The 20393-nt window shown below is 41.2% G+C and overlaps 1 protein-coding gene across 1 annotated transcript in view; it reads right to left on the reverse strand.

Annotated features, from left to right (window-relative positions):
- Window positions 1–20393, reverse strand: part of PLCG1 (phospholipase C gamma 1) — a 149836-nt gene that overhangs the window by 75631 nt on the left and 53812 nt on the right. Inside the window, exons 2-4 of the mRNA XM_089673300.1 lie at window positions 18328–18480; window positions 14007–14100; window positions 4500–4547 (exon numbers count right to left, since the gene is read on the reverse strand). Coding sequence (XP_089529426.1) covers window positions 4500–4547; window positions 14007–14100; window positions 18328–18480 — 295 coding nt within the window. The remainder of the gene's footprint in view (window positions 1–4499; window positions 4548–14006; window positions 14101–18327; window positions 18481–20393) is intronic.

Genomic DNA, 20393 nt, shown 5'->3' on the forward strand with positions numbered 1-20393 from the left:
GTCAATACTCCACTATCCAAAAATGGACGTGCTAACCCGGTAGTCCTACTTCCAGGTGTGGACATGCACATGGGTCTAATACAGCGTAAAAGTTCTTTAGCACAGTTCAGTTTGGGCAGCACCGAAATAACAGTTGAACCGTCACTGAGGTACAACTACTCTTCCACATCATAAAGGGCTCACAGTGGGAAATGTTCAAATAGCCAGTAGATATACTAGTAGACCTGCAGATGTCATACATCTAGGCTCACTCATCCCACTTCAGGGCATCCGTGAAGGCCATCAGTCCATTCAAGACACATGATGGCAGTGCGAGAGCTTCTTGCCCTTAAAGGGCTCTCTAGGATGCGTGCCGATGTGTAGCCCTCAGTGGCTATGGATAGTGAAAGCTGATCAGACGGCAGTGCAACGTGTGCTGGCTGACACCGCCGTCTCCGTGATGACGTCAACGACGTGGTGACATGTCCTCCGAATGTCGAGCCATTACAATTTGGCCCATGTCAAAGTCGCTCAAAGCCTTAAGCTTGGAGGACACGTAAGGAGGAGCCACACCACGCCGTGAAGTCACGCTGCCAGAGCAACGCGGAGCTCTGGCGGCCATCTTAACATTCCAGATGGTTAGTTATGCACTAATAACTGTCTGCAACGATTTTGTGCACCTGATGTATCTCAAATAAATTTCGTTTTTACCAACTACTACACTATGGGAGTACCTTTGTTACCCCTTGGGGGAGCATTCTAATTCACAGACCTACTCCTGAATGTACCGAAGGGACCCTGATCAAACCACTCACCAGTAATCATCAGGTGGACCCCCAGTTGGAGAGGACCAACAGCCTCATACACAGTAGAGGGAGGACCACCCATTACCGGATGACATCTGGATTATTTATATACAAAGGCGCATACTTTATGCGCGTCCGGTGAGTGTGCATTGCTTTATCATATATTCACATGGATACCAGGATCAAGACACTTGAGCACCTATACTCTTTTATTGATTTGCAGGACTTTTTATCCATTTTATTTGATCCAATATTTGCCATTTTGTGTTTTTATAAGCGCTGCACTTTATTTATATATGCCAATTTTTTATGTTTTCAATAAAACAACTTTACATTCTACTATGTCCTGGAAACTTCAAGGGGCAACATTTCCCAGTCATAAACCCAAACACCTAAGGGCTCATTCCCATGTATGGCTATTGATGTCCTTGAAATATGATCTGCGATGGCATCTCACAAGCGGTAAAAGGCAATAAGCTGCTTCTTCATCGTTGGTTTTAACCCTCAAAATGCCTACCTACCACACCGCAACCACATGCACTGCACGCGGCTATGGCGTGCCTTTGTTCACATGTTGCTCAACGCAACATGCCATTTATTTTTTCACTGCATGTGAACAGTCCTCAGCAGCTGCATTTATGTGTTTGGATGAGCAGTCGGGGTCTTTAAAACATCAATGCCTTTTTTCACAGCTTCCGGGTTGCCCTTGTGAAAGAACTCTAAGAGTTTCCCATCTACCCACCCACCTCTTTTACTGTATCAGCACCTCTTGTAAAACAGAATGAAAAAGAATTGAAAAAAAAGGAACATGGAAAGGGAGAAACAGTTACAATGACAACACACGTGCAGACCTGGGATCTCAAGCGAAGAGAACCCACCAAGAGAGTCCATAAGAGGCGTTTTAACTCTCCAGCACTTTCCAAAAACTAAAATATAAATGTTGAGTGGACTGGCCATTTAAAGCACTGAAAAATACACACAAGAATTCCAATATGTTGTAAACACCTCCCTGACCCCTGGAATTCTATTTATGGTTTAATCTCAGGAAGTGAGGGACAATAGACAGAGGACAAACATAATGATCTAAAGGCCAGCATGCCTATAAACGTTAGTAACAATAAGGGCATGTTGGCTGACGTAAATAAATATTAGTTTGCGTAGAAATGAACCAAATCCTAGTCCAACAAATGTGTGAGCCGAATATGTCTGGGGCCAGCAGAGAGCCACAAGGGTAATCGACAAACTGCAAAAGAATTATCATTTCCTTATACATTGACTGAGGATAACGGAACATTATGGCCATAGTGATCCAACAACTTGAACATCGAAAAATATAGTCATGGATTTAACCAAGTAACCAGCTATACTACACTGATGGTAACCAACTAGCCTAAACACAGCTGTATGAGGTTTGAAATAAATTATTGTACACCATTAGGGGCCTACTGGCTGTGAGGCAGTCCATCATGGTGATGGGCTGTTATGAATGCACAGAAGCAGCAGTAAGCACCGACATTCCCACATTCCCAGCGTGAACATTGTGGCACTGGAAGAGCAGAAATTAAGGCCCCATGTATACGGGACATTTCTGAACGATGGAAACGGACTGCTGGAAAACGTAGGTTACACGTCTGTTTAGCCACATTTGCATAACGAGTTTATGCGTGTTTACGTTTAGAAGCGTTTTTTAAAGATAAGCACAGGAGAATCTCCCAAATGCCCAGAATACACTGAAAAGTGGTAAATTATTAACGACTTCAGAAAAATACAGAGAGTAGAAGCAGAGACAGCAGTATGTGTTGAGATAATTAGGTGTGAGTTGCTCCTTAACATTTCTTTTGTTTCCAAGGGTGGGGAAGGTGTCTGCTGGAGTGAGTTATTAAGGTCACCTGGCAGGGGGTCTGCATGAGGAATTTGAGGTGTGAATGATCATTAACATATCTTTTGTTTCCAAGGGTGGGAGTGGTCTGAGGTGTGAATTGGTCAATTCAATGTATGACAAGTTTGGTAGAAACATCCTGTGTTCAGTGTTTTGTCCATCTGAGCACGTTGAAAACTCTTTGCATGCATTTTTCATGATGAAAAAAGGCTCTGGACAGCATTGGGAACTAAAAGAGTAAAAAAAAAAATTTCAAACGCAAATCATTTTGCCGCGTTTACAAGCATTTTGTGTTTGAAATGCTGATAAAATCAACGCAAGTTTGATATGTTCAAAAAAACGACTGTAAACACAACTGACTGTAAACGACTGTAAACGAAGATGTGTACATGGACACATAGGAAAACATTAGGGAGAGTTCAGGGGCTGCTGAAAAAAACGCTGAACAGCTCCTAAACGTGAGTTTAGCATCTGCAGTGTACATGAGTCCTAAAACACAAAGAACAGGGACTATTCTCTTTAGGGGGAAAGTCACCAGAAACATTTGTGGATATTTTAAGAAACAGTATTAATTAGTCTAAAAAGGATCAAGATAACAAATCAGAGTCTGTGTTTAAAGCTAAGGTGTTGGCAGCAAAGGTGGCTGGGCATCTCACCAGAAGAAGACCAGCCAAATTTCAGTCACTTTTTGCAATACTTATTAAGAGTTACCAACATTCCAATGCACCCTGTACCCATGGCAGCTGCCACATGCAAGAGTACCCAGCATGGCTCCAATCCAGTGCTGAGAACACACTGGTCAACTAGAATTATTGCTAGCTCCAAGGAACCCTGCAGCAACACATCATAACATTACTATCCCAGAACAAACAGCTGGACCGTGGCAACCTGCAACGCAGGATGGGAGCCCTTGCTGATGGAAATTCCCTTTAACCTCTAAGTGCCAAGGACATGTACTACACACCATGGCTATGCCTTTGACTAGATAAGCAATGACATATGGTCAACGTCATGGAATTGTGAAAACAAGCACATGGCTGTGCTAGGAGCTATAAACTAGCTTTAATATTGTTCTGTGGCCTCTCTGTCAGTAGAAGTGATTAGGACAACTACACAGCCACCCACTTCTACAAAATAAAAATGTCCGGACAGCCTCCTCCTGGCAGACCCACTGATGGGGAAATCTTGTATTGCTACAATACCCAAGAACATAAAGCAATGTAAACAGCATGCTAACGGAGGTTCTAATAGAGTGCCGAGTACTGGCCATACATTATACAATTTTCCTTTAGACTTACCAAAACCATATATGGGGTCAGACCTAAACACTTTCAATTTGTAGCAATCAGGCAGACCCTGATGGGTCTGAAGGAAATTGAAGAAAATTGTATAATGTATGGCCAGCTTGTGTGTACCAGGCTTAAGATTTGTAGATTAGCCATTAGAAGGCAGGCATAATTAGCCACTACAATGATTCTACTTAACAGGTTGACAGCTGTTGAGATAAGATATCAGCCACCTAGGCAGCGCATGGTTTTCAATCAGTCCAAACAGACTGGGAGCAATAAAGCTTGAACATGATATAGCAGAAAGCACAACCCAAGTACCATATGTATTGATAAATGTGGCATATATAGAATTCCAAACTATATATAGAAAAGCAGTTTAAATTATTAGTACACTGATAAGATTATCTGTACCTAGCTGATCATTTACATTTATAGCTAAAAAGAAAAAAAAAAAATCAATGTAAAGACTGTACATTCCTTTTAATACATGAAAGGAATTCCCCAAGTTGACCAAAACCCACTTTTCTAAGAATTTAAGCTACTTACTTGTCTTCTCGATTTCTGTCTAACGAGTAAAATTGTTTCCTGAGCCACCTGTAGCAGAAGGGATAAAAAATGTATTATTATTATTTCCATACTACCACCATCCATCAGGTTAACTCCACTATGTAAAAACTGTCAAAAACAGTACAGAGCACAGAATTTATCCTTTGAGCCATTTTTATGTAGCACATAAGAGTTGGACTGGCTGATCTAAGTGGCGTTTACTTTGCTATATTACAAAAAAAAACGGTTTTGATATATAGCAATATTCTAGGTCCCTGGACTTCCCAGGAGTGCCGAATACAATTACAGTTCCAGCATACCTCCCCATTTTCAGAGATTAGAAAGAGGGACACTTTTTAGAATGATGTATGTATGCAAAGGACACCCCTCCCCTCGTCCCCAGTTATGTGGCGCAGAAAGTCTTAATTTTTTTCTTATCTACTTGAAGACCAGGCTTTTTCTGACTCTTGTGTACCTATAACAATCAGTATTTTTTTGCTAGAAAATTTCTTAGAACCCCCAAACATTAAATATTTTTTTAAAGCAGAGATCCTAGAGAATAAATTAGTGGTTTTTGCTATTTGTGTTTGGGGATTGGTTTTTCAACCCAAAAAACACAATACATAACCCAATGATGTTACGCCAAGTAAACAGATACCAAACATGTCACGCTTTACAATCGCACACACCTGTGCAACGGCGACAAATGATGTAAATTTTACTAATTTATAGGCGACGCTTTAAAAGTCTCTACAGGTTACCACTTTAGATTTACAAAGGAGGTCTGGTGCTAGAATTACTGCCCACGATCTGACATTCACAGAGATACCGCACATGTGGGACGCTCGCCGTTTGCGTGCATGCTGGACCAACACATACGCTCACTATTGCGCGCAAGCACAGGTGCACTTTAATTTTTTTTTTAATTATTTGTTTATTTTTACACTGTTGCTTTAAAAACATTTTTTTATCACTTTTATTGCTGTCGCAAGGAATGTTAATACCCTTTGTGACAGCAATAGGCCTGTGACAGGTGCTCTTTATGGAAAGATCTTGGGTCAATAAGATCCCAAATACCTCCTCTGCCCTTAAAAACATTTAATCATACCAAGATCAGTGTCATTAAACGCTTCTCTTTTTTAAAAAATGGCGCCGGTTATTTCCGCGTAAAACTGAAGCGATGTAAGGTCATCACTTCCAGGTTACTATATCACATGGCGAACAAAGCCGATCCGGTCTTTGTTTGGCTCTGATCAGTCAGGGAAGCTGGTGGGATTCACTGTGAGTTTAGATAAAGGGTCTAGTGCAATGTAATAGTTGGTAGGTAAAATGTACTTTTTAAAATTCTTTTTTTTTTTTTTTTTTTATACTGAGGACTACACATCAGACCAAAAAGAACATTTTTGAAAAGAAAAGGGACGGGGTTCCAAAAGAGGCACCGGGCCTCTATATATGGTACAGTTGGAAGCTAAGGTTCTAGACCTTGGGAGCTCAGCAGTTTTGGAAAACAGAAATGGTACCGGTCCAGCCTGTTCTCAAGTCAAGGCAAAATTCAAAGCATATGATTGCACTCAAAGCTCTCTTCAGTCTAGTACTCTTCAATAGCTTATTAATGAAACCACTAGTGCAAAACCAGAAACCACAAGAACCGCTGAAGCGTTTCACAAAGTAAGATCATGTAATTGCATATCTTATCAAAGGAGAGATGTACTGACAATATAATGGGGGGCTTCCATTGCTTAAAATGTTCATTCTCCTACAGTATCTTGAGATGCTGATCTGGAATAGGCATTCAGATCTTGAAAATCGGAAATCAGAGAGAGGCCAGAAATCCTGGCCTGCATTGCCTGTTCTGTTCCAAGTAAAAGGTCTTAAAGCCCAACTCTGGGCAACTAAAGAAAAAAAAAAAAAAAAAAAAAAGCTCCATCTGTTTAGGGCCCCACTGTCATCAAGACTAAAGCAGGATCCATAGCCCTGGACAGGATGATGCCAAGGGACAGTCCACCGCTCTCATTCCCAAGACAATCTGTCCTATTAATCAGGGTGGATAAAAATCAATGATTTTTTAAAAAAACAATCTAAAAAAATCTGATTTTTTTTATTTAAATCGGATTTTTTTTATTTAAATCTGATTTGTTTGATTTAAATCTGATTTGTTTGATTTAAATCTGATTTGTTTGATTTAAATCTGATTTGTTTGATTTAAATCTGATTTGTTTGATTTAAATCTGATTTGTTTGATTTAAATCTGATTTGTTTGATTTAAATCTGATTTGTTTGATTTAAATCTGATTTGTTTGATTTAAATCTGATTTGTTTGATTTAAATCTGATTTTTTTTAAATAAAATGCTTTTTGAGGAAAATATATTACCATCCAAAGGTTATTCCATCATGAAATAAAGATTAGTTTTTTAATTATGTAGAATAAGGCTGTATAGGTTTAATTTTTTTGGTAAATAAATTCCATGAATCCATTCACAATGTCATGCTCTTCCAGAGGTTTTTGTAAGATTATTGGGCAGTTTCTCTGCCTACAAGATATTATCACAGATGATTGGTTTACTTTTGCAGTTCTCAAAACTGAATTTGACTCAGCGGAGATCACATGCCTCTTCTTCACAGCAAAAATGTTATAACATGAACAGAGTTAAGAAAAAGACCTTCATCCTAACTTCTACAAACCTATGAATACAGAATCAACCCCTTCACTGCTAAGTTTCAAGAAGTTCAGTGAATAGAATAGAAACAATATTTTTCTGATTGTTTGGAGTGGAATAGATCTGCACAAGAAGAAAGTGAAACTAAGTGTGAGGAGGAAGGGGCTGACAGTCTAAGTTTCTTAAAATATATATATTTTGTTTAGCCAAATTAGTTAACAAACATGGATGTTTAAGCAAATCACATATGCTGGAATGTTATTGTTTCAGTTGAATAAATCTATTTAAATTGTTATTAAGGTAATGATTATTTTTCTCCTTCCTAAGTACAACAGAAAAGTTGTCCAAATATGAATGATTAACCTATTAAACTGGGGATAAAAAAACTAATATGAAAAGTTGTTATTCTAAAAATCTTCATCTACTTGCATATTAAAGTTATACCAGCAAGAATTAGTCTTTATGTAGAAAACTAGGATTTAAATCAAGCCTTACTGACTAGTGATTTAAATCGTGATTTAAATCAGTTTGATTTAAATAAAATCCACCCTGATATTAACCCTTACGGTGAAAGACGTACAGGTCCTGTTCCTCCCCAATCTGTGATTGGACAGTCTGTTGTGTCACTTGGCTCTCTTCTTTCAGCATGTTTCTTGTTAGCCCATGAGCACTGCAGCACAACTGACTAGCTCATGGTGCTGCATATTACTTTCCCGGTCTGTATTATAATGTACTAGGAACTAGGGTTTGCAAGAAGCTGATCCCAATCAGGTTTGGGTACTTAGACACTTGATGGTTTGCATTTCAAAAAATACATTAAAAAGCTGAACTTCAGGCAGCTATAAAAGACAAATTAATGTAGCTCTGTAATCATTACTAAATCCGTAAATGTATCTGTTAAATGTAAGCAGTGCAAGTACCTGAATTGTGACATAGTATCAGCTTCTTACAGTCCCTGTACAGAAGGGCTGGAGTGTAACAGAAAGAAGCAGCGCAGCTCATGTGCTGACAATGAGCATGCAGATTGGAAGAGAAAGCAGATAAGCTCATCAATGTGCTGCTTCTCCTTTCACTCTCCAGTCACAAGCTAAGGTGGGTCCAGGACAACCTGGGCTCAGAGGAAGTGGGTTGAATGATGCTGGACATCAGACTATAAACACCTAGAGGCAGAAAAAAAAAAGCACTGTGCAGGAACTTTGAGTTTCAGGAGAATATTACAGCAGAGAGATCCAGGAGAATATTACAGCATAGGTGGTTACCCGTAAATATCTTTAACAGGTATCATATGTATAGGAAGAAAGGGAAAATCTTTCCAACAAAAAAAAAAGATAAACCTAAAAATTTCAACTAATTATAAAAAAAAAATTGGAGGTCTAAAATTAAACTTTAAGAACTTGTTCACGTGTGCAGCAGCTCTTGCCACCCCTCTGAAAAGCAATTTGTGAAGACTTGTGGGAGAGACGAGGTAAGTTACCGTCTCACTGCCTGTTTTAACCATGTAATTGCTGCATCACTGAGCCACAATCACGTGTCACACAACCAGGAAATTCAGAACAAAAAAAAAAAAGTTCATCCAGAATTTGCAATCAACTCCTTTTTTGAATACATGGACCCAAGAAGCTTCTCTACTGCTGCAATCTTATGCCGACTATAGATGTATTGAATCTCAGCCGGTTCAGCAGGAGCCCAGCTGAGATTCGATCCATCTATGGGCAGGCTGACTGAACCCAAGTCAATCCATCAACTGACTTGGGTACAACCAGCCTGTTGGACTTTAAGCATTCAATTACTGCCGGTGGCTATGGCCACCACCAGTATTCATTGCGTTCTGCAAGCCTGGAAGGATTCCCGCACACCGCCATTCCCACGTTAGCCGAACACAATAGCTCCACAGGAGGCTTTAAGCCATCAACACTTACTGTGTTAATGGGGAAACTGAAAGATTTTCTTTCCTTCCACTTGTGGCAGAAGGAAAAAACAAATGGATTCATCTATGGCTTGCCTTAATGAGACTTTGCCCCTCTATGCCTCTATAACTTTTAACCTCCTGACTGGTTGTTGGGAATTAATGTGGGCTAGCACATAAGAGATCCAGCCATCCAGACACAAGCCAAAGCGGCATAAAAAGGTAGTCCCAGTTATCTAATTAATACCATTTATCTTTAAGGCTTCAACAAATCTATTTTGTGCAGTATTGGCAGTTATGTTTTGTTTGAAGCAAACAATCTGCAAGTCTATCCTCCCTTAATTTGGGTATATGGATTTCAGCCTGCATGTGCTTTTAGTTCAGTGCAAGTTCATCAAAGGAGAACTTGACTTCTCAGGAAAATCAAGCTCATGATGGATTCCGCCACTTGCATGGTTCACAATGTCATGTGACATTTAATAAATTAAAGCTGAATTCCAGACAGACAATCTGCTAAACACATGGATGGGAGCGGTTTTAACCCATTAAGGGTTAGCATAGACCTGCTGCTCTCATCTGCAATCTCATCTCCACCTTAAACTGTAATTTCTGCAACACTCAGAACAATTCGTGTATAGCTTTTGGTCTGTTTGTCGTGATTGATTCTCACCTCCTCTTGCATTTCTTTTATGACTTTGGCCTGTGTCTGTGTGGCTGGCCTGTCTTTGAGCATTAACTCCCCCCCCCCCCCCCAACTCATGTGATCCTTATCAGTTGCTAATTGGGGCGGAGAAGAGTTGCTCATTTGACCATCTCCCTGTAAATTTAGACCAGCTCATGGGGGAGGACGTGTCCTGTGGCGGGGATGGTTGGGTGTGGGTTACAGATGGGGGTGCAGGTTTCTGCGCGAGTGTGTTTGATGATGGAGTGTGAAGCAGCAGTTGAACACAGCACTTTAACTAAAGCAGGATAACAAGCAGCAAGAAGATACAACAAAGAACTCTACTGCACGATGGATGGACTGCAAGCAAACACCCTGGGAAACATCTCCTACAAATCTGAGTCCCACTCCATCTACCTTTTTAATATGTCCCCTCTACTTCTCCTTTTCATATTACTATCCTGTGTTCCCAAAATCTCATCTCTTTACCCCTCTGCTCCACCTCAAAGCTTATACATCTCACCCTCACTGCTACCATCTCCCTACTACTTCTCTCATCACCTCCTGCTAAGTTATTCACCTGCTGACCCAAACACCAGGACAGGAAGGCATGTGCACTCATATACATCCCGCTCCCATCTTACTTTCCTCACCCTCCTTCTCCTCACCTCTGGGGATATCTCCCCAAACCCTGGTCCTCCACTATCTCACCCCAACACCAGGCATTCTCTTTCCTCCGGGAATAGCCACAATCCGCTCAATTTAATATCAATCCCCGTGCTCCTAAAAACCACCCTCCTTGTTTCATGTGCGCTCTGGAATGCCCGCTCTGTCTGTAATAAGCTCAACTCTGTCCATGACCTTTTTGTCTCCCACTCCCTTAACCTACTATCAATTACAGAAACCTGGCTTCAAGCAGCAGATTCTTCTCCAGCAGCACTTTCCTATGGAGGCCTTCTCTGGACCCACTCACCCAGACCCAGTGGTCGGAAAGGAGGTAGAGTTGGTTTGCTTCTATCCCCACTGAGCACCTTTCAAGTCCTCCCTAACCCTCCCTCTCTATCCTTTTCTTTCTAGACTCACTGCATTCGGCTGTTATCTCCCATTTCTCTGAGGATTGCAGTGATCTGTCAGCCTCCTGGACCGGTGTCTCGCATTCTTGATGACTTTTCTGCCTGGCTACCCTACTTTCTCTCTTCTGAAATACCCACTATCATTCTTGGAGATTTTAACATCCCCATTAATGTGAACAACCCGGCTACATCCCAACTCTTCAACCTAACCTCATATTTTGCCTTAACTCAAAGGACACAGTCCTCCACTCACTCTGATGGGAATACATTAGACCTTGTTTTCTCCCATCGTTGCACTCCATACAACCTCACAAACACCCCCATTCCTCTCTCTGAAGACAAGGACACTGTGAAGGTGATGAGATTGTGATCAAACACCTATCCCTCCAAGCAGCAAACAACTACCCACAGAAACCTTCACAACTTAAACCCTTCTCTTTTCCACTCTGCAACTGTCCAACTCTATGACAGAATCTCTCCCCTGTCCTGCCCTGACCTGACCACTGCTCACTTTCATCCACATTAGACTCACTTGCTCTTCTAAATACATGAAGCATCAGGCCCCGACCATGACAATCTTGGCAGACTGACGACATAAGAAATCTTAAGCGACATAGTTGTGCGCTGGAGCGATTGTGACGTAAAACCAAATCTCAGCAAGCTTTCACCCTATATAAATCTGCTTTCTTAACATACAATTCCTCCCTCCATGCCAAACAAGCCTACTTTGTCACTCTCATCAATAGCTTGTCATCCAGTCTTCGTCATCTCTCTACTTTTAACTCTCTACTTTCTCCACCTCCACCTTCAACCAGTACCTCACTTACTACTTACGAGATTGCAAATCATTTCAAAAACAAGATTGATGCAATTCATAGGGGCAGCTCCACTGCTCAAAAATCCATCCCACTTAGCATACCTTATACTAAACCTCCCTCAACACTTCCTTCTTTTGACCTTGCTACTACCAAAGAGGTCACTAAGGTTTTCTCAGAAGCCCGTCTCACTACCTGCCCCCTGGATCCTGTCCCCTCACAACTACTACAGTTACCCTCTTCTTCCATCCTATGCTCTCTCACTCACATCTTCAATCTCTCCCTCTCGAACGGTGCCTTCCCCATCCTTCTAAAGCATGTACACATCACTCCCATACTTAAAAAGCCCTCCCTGAACCCCACCAACCTGAACAACTTAAGACCCATCTCCCTGCACCCGTTTACCTCGAAACTCTTAGAACGCTTAGTCTACAATCGCCTGGGCTCCTACCTCACTGACAACAACCTCCTTGACCCTTTACAATCTGGCTTTCGTGCACTACACTCCATTGAAACTGCCCTAATAAAACTCACTAATGACCTACTAACTGCTAAAACCAATGGCCACTACTCCGTACTCTTACTACTTGACCTCTCTGCGCCTTTTGATACTGTTGATCACCCCCTCCTCCTCAAAAAACTCCACTCTTTTGGCCTCCGTGACTCTGCTCTCTCCTGGTTCTCCTCCTACCCATCGCAGCGCTCCTTCAGCGTTACCAATAACTCGGTCTCCTCTCCACTCCCTCTTTCTCCATCTACACCTCCTCCCTTGGTCACTTGATAAACTCCTATGGCTTTAAGTACTATCTCTATGCTGATGACACACAAATCTATCTTTCTACTCCTCACCTCACCCCTTCAGTCTCCTCTCGCATTACTAACCTACTAAGCGACATATCGGCATGGATGTCACTCCACTTCCTCAAACTCAATCTTTCCAAAACGGAGTTCTTACTATTCCCTCCAGCCTTTGCCCCCTCCCCTGACTTCTCCATTAGGATCAATAACACAACCATCAGTCCCTTTCCTCATGCCAGGGTGCTAGGTGTAATCCTAGACTCCCATCTGTCCTTTCAGCCCCAAATCCAAAAGCTGTCTAAATCTTGTAGACTTTACTTCCGCAACATCTCCAAGATACGCCAGTTCTTAACCTCTGAAACCACTAAGCAACGTATTCACTCCCTGGTTATCTCTCGCCTTGACTATTGTAACTCCCTCCTCATTGGTCTACCTTATCGCAGGCTATCCCCTCTTCAGTCTATCATGAATGCTGCTGCCAGACTCATCCACCTTACTAACCGTTCTGTATCTGCCACCCCTCTCTGCCAATCCCGCCACTGGCTTCCCAACAAGTAAAATTCAAAACATTAACAACAACATATAAAGCCGTTCATAACACTGTCCCAAATTATATCACCAATCTTGTCTGCAAATATCACCCAAAACCAAACCGTACTCTCTGCCCCACACACAACCTCCTGCTCTCTAGCTCCCTTGTCTCCTCCTCCCATGCTCATTTCTAGGACTTCTCCAGAGCTTCCCCCATCCTTTGGAACTCTCTACCCCAATCTATCAGACTATCGCCTACTCTACTCACTTTTAGGTGATCTCTGAAAACCTCTCTTCAGGGAAGCCTATCCTGCCCTCAGCTAATAATGGAATCTTCTATTCCTCCTACCAGTCCATCTCTCCACAGTTATTACCTTTTGTACCACTAGCCCCTCCCTCTTATATTGTAAAGTGCTGAGCAAACTGTTGGCGCTATATAAATCCTGTATAATAATAATTAAGGGATTTGTTCTTTTTTGGAGACCTCACATTTCTCTACTGCAGATAGGTAATAGTTCTTAGTCTTAGCCCCTGCCCAAGCCTTTGAATAGATAATGAAGGGGCAGTGGATGGCTAAATTACACCATGCTGCTGCTTGCTCTTCCCTCTAGTCCTGTTAGCATGTTCTTTGTCAGCAGAGGTGCTTACAGCCTGACTAATTCAAAGAACTGTCCCTCCTTATCCAACTGTGCAGCCGAATCTGCTTCTGAACAGAGCATTACAGGAAGCCAGCTACTTACATTATTTGCATTTAAAAACCTATTCATGATTTTTAATAAATTCTTAACTTCAGTAAATGCTTTTAATCTGCGAGTTCTTATTGAATTAGGGAACTGGGTCAAATTTAGGGAAGGAAAAACAGATTACAAAGTTGTTCTAAAACCACAAAAGTGATCTAGCAGGACTTAATTTTCTGACTAAGGTTCCACTTTATGTGGAGCTTTTGGATTTACTGTTAAAGTACTTCAGTAGTTGCGCCATCTATGACTCTTCAGGCGATTGTCTAACACCTTTCACAATAGGTTACCTGGCAAAATGTTTTAATGTAATTAAGCTTCTTCTTACCTCTCGATCTGCAGTGGAGTGGGAGCCAGAAGTGTGTCCTGGAGTAACCAATTCAACCCTCTAATCCACATGTTCACTTCCTCCTCTGATGTGGCTAAAGACCAACAAAAGGCACAGCAATTATATCGCTAGGGCTCAGTGTACATTTGTATTTATATATATATATATATATATATATATATATATATATATATATATATATATATATATATATATATATATATTAGATATACACACACACATACAGTGGGGATCGAAAGTTTGGGCACCCCAGCTAAAAATTTGTATTAATGTGCATAAAGAAGCCAAGGAAAGATGGAAAAATCTCCAAAAGGCATCAAATTACAGATTAGACATTCTTATAATATGTCAACAAAAGTTAGATTTTATTTCCATCATTTACACTTTCAAAATAACAGAAAACAAAAAAATGGTGTCTGCAAAAGTTTGGGCACCCTGCAGAGTTAATATCTTGTACTGCCCCCTTTGGCAAGTATCACAGCTTGTAAACGCCTTTTGTAGCCAGCCAAGAGCCTTTCAATTCTTGTTTGAGGTATCTTTGCCCATTCTTCCTTACAAAAGTCTTCCAGTTCTTTGAGATTTCTGGGCTGTCTGTCACGCACTGCTCTTTTAAGGTCTATCCATAGATTTTCAATGATGTTGAGGTCAGGAGATTGTGAAGGCCATGGCAAAACCTTCAGTTTACGCCTCTTGATGTAATCCCCTGTGGATTTCGAGGTGTGTTTAGGATCATTATCCATTTGTAGAAGCCATCCTCTCTTTAACTTCAGCTTTTTCACAGATGGCATCAAGTTACCATCCAAATTTTGCTGAAATTTTATTGAATCCATTTTTCCTTCTACTCGTGAGATGTTCCCTGTGCCACTGGCTGCAACACGACCCCAAAGCATGATTGATCTAACCCCATGCTTAACAGTTGGACAGAGGTTCTTTTCATTAAATTCTGTGCCCCTTCTTATCCAAACGTACCTTTGCTCATTCCGGCCAAAAAAATTCAAATTTTAACCTCATCGGTCCACAGAACTTGTTTCCAAAATGCATCAGGCTTGTCTATATGTTCATTTGCAAAGTTCAAACGATGATTTTTGTGGTGAGGACGTAGAAGAGGTTTTCTTCTGATGACTCTTCCATGAAGACCATATTTGTACAAGTATCTCTTTATAGTGGAATAGTGTACCACAACTCCAGTGTCTGCCAGATCTTTCTGGAGGGATCGTGCAGTCAAACGTGGGTTTTGAATTGTTTTTCTCACAATCCTGCAAGCTGTTCTGTCTGATATTTTTCTTGGTCTTCCAGATGTTGCTTTACCTTCCACTGTTCCTGATGACTGCCATTTCTTAATTACATTCCGAACAGAGGATATTGACATCTGAAAACGCTTTGCTATCTTCTTATAGCCTTCTCCAGCTTTGTGAGCGTCAACTATTTTCAGTTTCAGTTTTCTAGACAACTGCTTAGAAGAACCCATGGTGCTGATTGTTGGGGCAAGGTCAGATGAGTCTGGGCATTTAAAACCTTTGATAATGACATCACCTGGTCTTCCCAGACGATGACTGAGAACAATCCATGACACTGGCAGGTCTCAGCTTGGCAAAGGGGGCAGTGCATGCTATAAATTCTGCAGGGTGCCCAAACTTTTGCAGACGCCATTTTTTTGTTTTCTGTTATTTTGAAAGTGTAAATGATGGAAATAAAATCTAACTTTTGTTGACATATTATAAGAATGTCTAATCTGTAACTTGATGCCTTTTGGAGATTTTTCCATCTTTCCTTGGCTTCTTTATGCACATTAATACAAATTTTTAGCTGGGGTGCCCAAACTTTCGATCCCCACTGTACACACACACATCAACTTTATGACCACTGACAGGCTAAGTCAAGAACATTGAATATCTTGTTTCAATGGCATCTGAATGTCAGAGAGATTTATTAGGCAGCAAGTAAATATGTTGTCCCTGAAGTTGGTGTGTTGAAAGCTGAAAAAAATGTACACCGTAGTTTGTGGTGTATGGGGCTATGGAGCCACAGATGGGTTAGGATGCCCTTGGTGACACAACCACAACCCTCTAACCTGTCCACCACCAAAAGAACCTGGACCACGGAGCAATTAAAGGTAGCCTGGTCTGGATGGCCGGGTGTCTGTGAGAGAGCACCAGGATGCAGTATGGGAAGGAGGCAAGCTGGCAGAAGCAGTGTTGGGCAATGTTCAACTGGGAAACCTTGGGACCTGCCATTTATGTGGATGTTACTTTAACATGCACAGCCTACCTAAACGTTGTTGCTGACCCAGTACACCCTTCATGTAAACGGTATTCCCTGATGGCAGTGGCTGCTTTCAGTAGGATAACGCACCCCGCTACACTGCAAAAATGATTTAAGAATGGTTCGGGGAACACAATGAGTTTGAGACTTGGCCTCCAAATTCTCCAGATCTCAATCCAATGGGGCATCTGTGGGATGTGCTGGAAAAACAAGTAAGATCCATGGAGGACCCACCTTGTTACTCACAGGACTTAAATGATCAGCTACTGACTGCCAGGTGCCAGATACCACTGCATATCTTGGGAGATCTAGTAGCGTCTATGCTTCAACGGGTCAGGGCTGTTTTGGCAGCAAAACAAGGATCTACTAATATTAGCTAGGTGGTCATATACACTGCTCAAAAGACATTAAAGGAGTACTTCAGAGTATAGCATCAAGTCAGTTAAAGTCCTGGGATATTGATCTGGTTAGTTAAGTAGCAGAGGGGGTTGTTAATCAGTTCCAGCTTAATGAAATTAACAACAGGTGCACTAGATGGACAACAATGAGACGATCCCCAAAACAGTAATGGTTTTACAGGTGGAGGCTACTGAAATTTTTTCGCTATTCATCTTTTCTGACTTGTTTTTCACTAGTTTTGCATTTGGCTAGGGTCAGTGTCACTACTGGTAGCATGAGGCAATACCTGGACCCTACAGAGGTTGCACAGGCAGTCCAACTCCTCCAGGATGGCACATCAATACATGCCATTGCCAGAAGGTTTGCTGTGTCTCCCAGCACAGTCTCAAGAGCATGGAGGAGATTGCAGGAGACAGGAAGTTACTCTAGGAAAGCTGGACAGGGCTGTAGAAGGTCCCATCAGCAGGACCGGTATCTGCTCCTTTGTGCAAGGGGGAACAGGATGAGCACTGCCAGAGCCCTACAAAATGACCTCCAGCAGGCCACTGGTGTGAAGGTCTCTGACCAAACAATCAGAAACAGACTTCATGAGAGTGGGCCCTGTGCTCACTGCACGGCACCATAGAGGTCGATTAGAATTTGCCATTGAACACCAGAATTGGCAGGTCCACCACTGGCACCCTGTGCTTTTCACAGATGAGAGCAGGTTCACCCTGAGCACATGTGACAAATGTGAAAGGGTCTGAAGAAGCTGTGGAGAATGTTATGCTGCCTGTAACATCGTTCAGCATGACCGTTTTGTTGGTGGGTCAGTGATGGTCTGGGGAGGCATATCCATGGGGGGACGCACAGACCTCTACAGGCTAGACAGTAGCACCTCCTGGTGCACGACAATGCCCGGCCTCATGTGACCAGAGAATGCAGGCAGTTCCTGGAGGATGAAGGAATTGATACCAATGAATGACCCCCACGCATGCCTGACCTAAATCCAATAGAACACCTCTGGGAGATCATGTTTTGGTCTATCAGACGCCGCCAGGTTGCACCTCAGACTGTCCAGGAGCTCAGTGATGCCCTGGCCCAAATCTGGGAGGAAGTACCCCAGGACACCATTCGTCATCTCATTAAGAGCATTCCCCGATGTTGTCAGGCATGCATACAAGCACGTGTAGGCCATACAAACTACTGAATATCATTTTGAATTGCTGCAATGAAATTTCAGCAAAATGAACTAGCCTGCTTCATCATTTTTTCACTTTGATTTTCGGGGTGTCTTTGAATCCAGTTCTCTGTAGGTTGATCACTTTCATTTCTATCAAACGATGGGGCATCCTTACGTTCCTAACACATTACCCAGTCCATACCAGTATAGGTATCTAGCAGGAGATTTTTCCTGATTGAGATCAGTGTTCCTTTTGTTTTTTGTTTTTTTAGCAGTTTACTTACATCTGATTTAGGCACACGCAGACACGCACATACAGACACACACACCATTAAAGTCAATCAGTGCAGAAGATAGGTGGTCCTGAAACGGGTTACTCTTGCTTTGAGCCTACAACAGCAGTTCCCATATCTATAGATTTCTTAAAAAATAACAAAGTATAGTTAAATCTTTATAACTGAAATAAAGGCCACTCACCTTGCAGACTTAAGGTTTTAAGTCTAAACTCTGTTCCGTATAGGATAACAAAGCAGTGATCAGTTTCCAAGCGCACCGTGGCATCTTCCAAGTATCTGTCAAAGTCACGTGAATTCTTCCCCACCCGAATCTCCTTTATTTCTCGGATGTCCACTGAAAAAAGAAAACCCAGTGTAAGCACATACACTGCTGTGAACAATTTCCTTGAATGTAGTTATAAAAACTATAGTCTTTTCTTTAAAGCAACCTTTTCCTGTGTCTGTTTATAGAAGCTGCCATCATATATGAAGTAGTATATTCAGCCTGAACTCTAATATAGTCTGTCCCACAATACCCAGCTATTTCTCTGTTAAGTGCCTCCACCTTAATCATAGAGAGGAAGGCAAATGGCTAGAGATGGAGGCTTAGCAGTTGACTTGTAGAAAAAGTCAACATCTGCATATCAGTAGTATCGCTGTTTAGTCTGTATGTTTTGACGAAATGAGTGCATTTAATAGTTTATGGTGCAAATTTTGAAGGTACCACTAATGTTTATTGAAGTGGAAAGATTCACTTTAACATAAAAGCATCAATTATAACTTTAATGACTTGTAAATCAAGTTGAATATTTTATTCCCTGGTGAGTAAACTTCATGCAAGTCTTAACACAATCCACCAAAATTTCTAGCAGCCATTCAATATTACAACCTATATAATTCACCCATTTTCTCTACAGAATTTGAGCATCTCTAGTGGAGAGACTATTTGGATGAGGTAGCTCATCAAAAGCCACATCAATGGAGCTCTTTCACTGCTTTGTTAAAAGAGAAAAAATTATATATTTTTTTTTATTTTGGATAGGACAAGGGACAGTCAATGGTAACAACTCTGGAAGGGAGAAACTCCCCTAATTTTGTAGAGCTTTCCTCCCCCTTCCTTTTGCATCTCAAGGACAGAAAATTAAGGGAAATCTCTACAACTGGACACGGATGGTAAAAAATAAACTGACTAGGGTATTTGACCCTTCCCTATTCTATTTAAAAAAGTTCAGATTATGCAAAAACTTTAAAGAATTGCTAATGCAAGCCAGCAATCACGATAACCCACAGACATAAGATAGTGTCTTGGTTCTGGTCATTTTCAGGCAGATATGATGACAATCACAAGCTACCTTTGGGTGGGCACCCAGGATCTTAGCAGTTAGTTATTCTCTGCTATAATTAACCAAATAGGTGTGTGAAAACCCAACAAATTTTAACTCTGCGCCGTGAAGGAATACAAAAATTATCCAATCCTAAATCAATATTACAGTATTCAAACAATTACGATATTTCTGCCACCATAAAAAATACTAAATCATAAAGAATGAAAACCAAAAAATAGTTGCAATTTTACGTAAGGTAGCGCTAGAACATCAATATTTTAACAAAACAACAACACCCAGTGTCCACATGTGATTTGTAAAAATTAATAATGTCCAGAAAATTAATTAAAAAACAAAAAAACAAACAAACACATTTCATGCATGAATTCTCATCCACATTCCACCACATGTAAATGTGAATACCACTCCCCACAGGCTCCACACTTACCAAATTATGTTTCTCATTTTCATGGCCAGCTCAATGGATTACTTTAAAAAAGGCCTGGATTCTTTCTTGGATACACAGAATACAACTGGTTACTATTTATAGGTAAAGTTGATCTAGGGAATATCCGATTGCCTCTCAGCGGATCAGGAAGGAATTTTTTCCCCTACAGGAGCAAATTAGATCGTGCTTTGCTGGGTTTTTTGCCTTCTTCTGGATCAACTGTGGGTGTAGGATAACTTTTTTTTTTTTTTTAAATGGTTGAACTGGATGGACTTTTGTCTTTTCTCAGTCAGACTAACTATGCAACTATGATAGGCTAACTATGCTTTCAACTGTGTACCACTTGTCAATCACCAGCTGGATCATCTGCTCCTCATCCCTTAATGAAACCGCTCAACACCAGGGAAATGAAAGAGGTCCCAATAGTGTGATATTAACACCTTTATTAAATTTCAGTTTCTGCCAAAATACTACTCACTCGCATCAAAAATTGGC

This window comes from Staurois parvus, unplaced genomic scaffold (assembly GCF_062004578.1).
Source record: "Staurois parvus isolate SC_StPar_1 unplaced genomic scaffold, SC_StPar_1.0 ptg000137l, whole genome shotgun sequence".
NCBI lineage: Eukaryota > Metazoa > Chordata > Amphibia > Anura > Ranidae > Staurois > Staurois parvus.